Source organism: Palaemon carinicauda, chromosome 40 (assembly GCF_036898095.1).
Source record: "Palaemon carinicauda isolate YSFRI2023 chromosome 40, ASM3689809v2, whole genome shotgun sequence".
Classification (NCBI taxonomy): domain Eukaryota; kingdom Metazoa; phylum Arthropoda; class Malacostraca; order Decapoda; family Palaemonidae; genus Palaemon; species Palaemon carinicauda.
Genome location: NC_090764.1, coordinates 7,231,080 through 7,233,579, shown reverse-complemented (window position 1 = coordinate 7,233,579; position 2,500 = coordinate 7,231,080). Strand labels below are relative to the sequence as shown.

The 2,500-nt window shown below is 40.2% G+C and overlaps 1 protein-coding gene across 1 annotated transcript; it reads right to left on the bottom strand.

Annotated features, from left to right (window-relative positions):
• Positions 1-558: 558 nt before the first annotated feature.
• LOC137631682 (glutamic acid-rich protein-like) lies at positions 559-1,325 on the bottom strand. The gene is made up of 2 exons (XM_068363557.1): positions 1,179-1,325; positions 559-768 (listed from the first exon to the last, which is right to left on the bottom strand). The coding sequence occupies exons 1-2, from the start codon at positions 1,323-1,325 to the stop codon at positions 559-561; spliced, it is 357 nt and encodes a 118-aa protein (XP_068219658.1).
• Between the last annotated feature and the right edge of the window lie 1,175 nt (positions 1,326-2,500).

Below are 2,500 nucleotides of genomic sequence, written 5' to 3'. Positions count from 1 at the left end.
CTCCTTTTATTCATCCTATGCATCCTCCACTTCCTACTTTTCTACACCTTTCTACTGCTCTTCCTCATTTTCTTCATTTATCCATCTTTTTCAATCTATGCCTCCTCCTCCTACTCCTCATTTTCTTCATCCTATTCATCTTTCTTTTCCTCCTTTTTTCATTCTGTTCATCCTCCTCTTCCTCATATTCATCCTCTTTATCCTCATCCTCCTCTTCATCTTTTATACATATCTTCCTCTTCCTCTTTATCCTAACCTCTTCTTCCTCTTCCTGTTCATCCTCATCCCTCCTCCCCTGCTTATATCATCCTCTTTTTCCTCTTCCTGTTTATCCTCATCCTCCCCCCCCCCTACTTATATCACCCTCTTCTTCCTCTTCCTGCTCATCATCATCCTCCTCTTCTTCTACTTCTTTATCCTCACTCTCATCTTCTTCTTCATATTTATCTGCATCCTCCTCTTCCTCTTTATCCTAATCCCTTCTTCTCTTCATGTTTATCCTCATCATTCTCTTACTCCTTTATTCTCATTCTTCTCTTTCTCTTTATCCTCATCCTTCTATTCCTCTTTATCCTCATCCAACTCTTCCTCTTTATCCACACCCACCGCTTCTTCTTTATCCTCATCCTTCTCTTCCTCTTTATCGTCACCCTTCTCTTGCTCTTTATCCTCACCCACCTCTTCCTCTTTATCCTCATCCTTCTCTTCCTCTTTATCCTCATCCACCTCTTCCTCTTCCTGTTCATCCTCATCCGCTTCTTCCTCTTCCTGTTTATACTTATCCTCTTCCTTTTTTTATCTTCATCTACCTCTTCCTCTTTATCCTTCTCTTCCTGTTCATCCTCATCCCCCTCTTCCCTTTTTAACCTCTCATCCACCTCTTCCTCTTCCTGTTTATCCTCATCCTCTTCTTCCTCTTTCTGTTCTACTTATCCTTCTCTTCCTTTTTTCATCCTCATCTACCTCCTTCCTCCTTATCCATATCCTTCTCCTCCTCTTTATGCTTATCCTTCTCTTCCTCTTTATCTTCCTCCATTCTCTTCCTCTTTCTGTTCAGCCTCATCCTTCTCTTCCTCTTTATCTTCATCCACCTCTTCCTCTTCCTGTTCATCCTCATCCTCTTCTTCCTCTTTCTGTTCTACTTATCCTTCTCTTCCTTTTTTTTCATCCTCATCTACCTCTTCCTTCTTATCCTTATCCTTCTCCTCCTCTTTATGCTTATCCTTCTCTTCCTCTTTATCTTCCTCCATTCTCTTCCTCTTTCTGTTCAGCCTCATCCTTCTCTTCCTCTTTATCTTCATCCACCTCTTCCTCTTCCTGTTCATCCTCATCCTCTTCTTCCTCTTTCTGTTCTACTTATCCTTCTCTTCCTTTTTTTCATCCTCATCTACCTCTTCCTTCTTATCCTTATCCTTCTCCTCCTCTTTATGCTTATCCTTCTCTTCCTCTTTATCTTCCTCCATTCTCTTCCTCTTTCTGTTCAGCCTCATCCTTCTCTTCCTCTTTATCTTCATCCACCTCTTCCTCTTCCTGTTCATCCTCATCCTCTTCTTCCTCTTTCTGGTTTTACTTATCCTTCTCTTCCTTTTTTTTTATCTTCCTCCCTCTCTTCCTCTTCGTCCTCTTCTTCCTACGCTTTCTCTCACATTCCTTCTTCCTCCTCAAGTTATGAATTGATCATTCCTGTAATAATCATATCTGTCTCCATGTCACTCTGTCTGTCCATTTCTTTTATTGAATTGTGTATTTTAATTACCTTTAATAATTAAGCGTCTCTTCGCGTGAAGGCAGCGTGAATAAAGTATATTGAGAGAGAGAGAGAGAGAGGAGAAGAGAGAGAGAGAGAGAGAGAGAGAGAGAGAGAGAGAGAGAGAGAGAGAGAGAGATTGGGGTTATTATTAGAGAGAAAACTAAATAAAACGTGGGCGAGGAAGCGGGCGAGTAAATATAGAAGAGAACATTTGGAGTAAAACAAAAGAGTTTTCGTACTTGAGAGAGAAAGAAATTCTGATACAAGTCTTGCAGAAGCTGAGGATTGAGAAAATGTAAGATTTATCTCGTCGATTCTAGGTCAGGCGATACTGAGTGTTCTTACTGGCATTCTTTTATTCGTGATAAAAACCCTCCTGTGGTTTTTTATAAAAGATACACGGAACCAACGTTAAAATAGGTTAGTTAAATAGAGAATATTCTTCTTTATGATGAAACTCCGTTAGATATTGTTTGAACAAGATAAGCACTCTGATAGTGCAGACCTCCGCCACGAGAGATTATTTCGGTCCACCTTGACCTTGGACTTTGACCTTGGACTTTGACCTAAGACTTTTTAAAATTTAATCACTTCCACGTCTCAATATATATGTCAGTTAAATACAGAATATTCTTGTTCATGATGAAACTCTGTTAGATATTGTTCGAACGAGAAAAGCACTCTGATAGTGCAGACCTCCGCCACGAGAGATTATTTCGCTTGACCTTGACCTTTGAACTAGGGCATTTA

Bases quoted from the DNA above. Each gene is read 5' to 3' on its own strand.
- LOC137631682 (XM_068363557.1), bottom strand. From the start codon at position 1,325: ATGAACAGGAAGAGGAAGAGGTGGATGAAGATAAAGAGGAAGAGAAGG. The intron at 769-1,178 runs GTAGATGAGGAT...AAGTATAAACAG, and splicing joins ATAAGGATAAGAAGGAAGAG to GAAGAGGAAGAAGCGGATGA.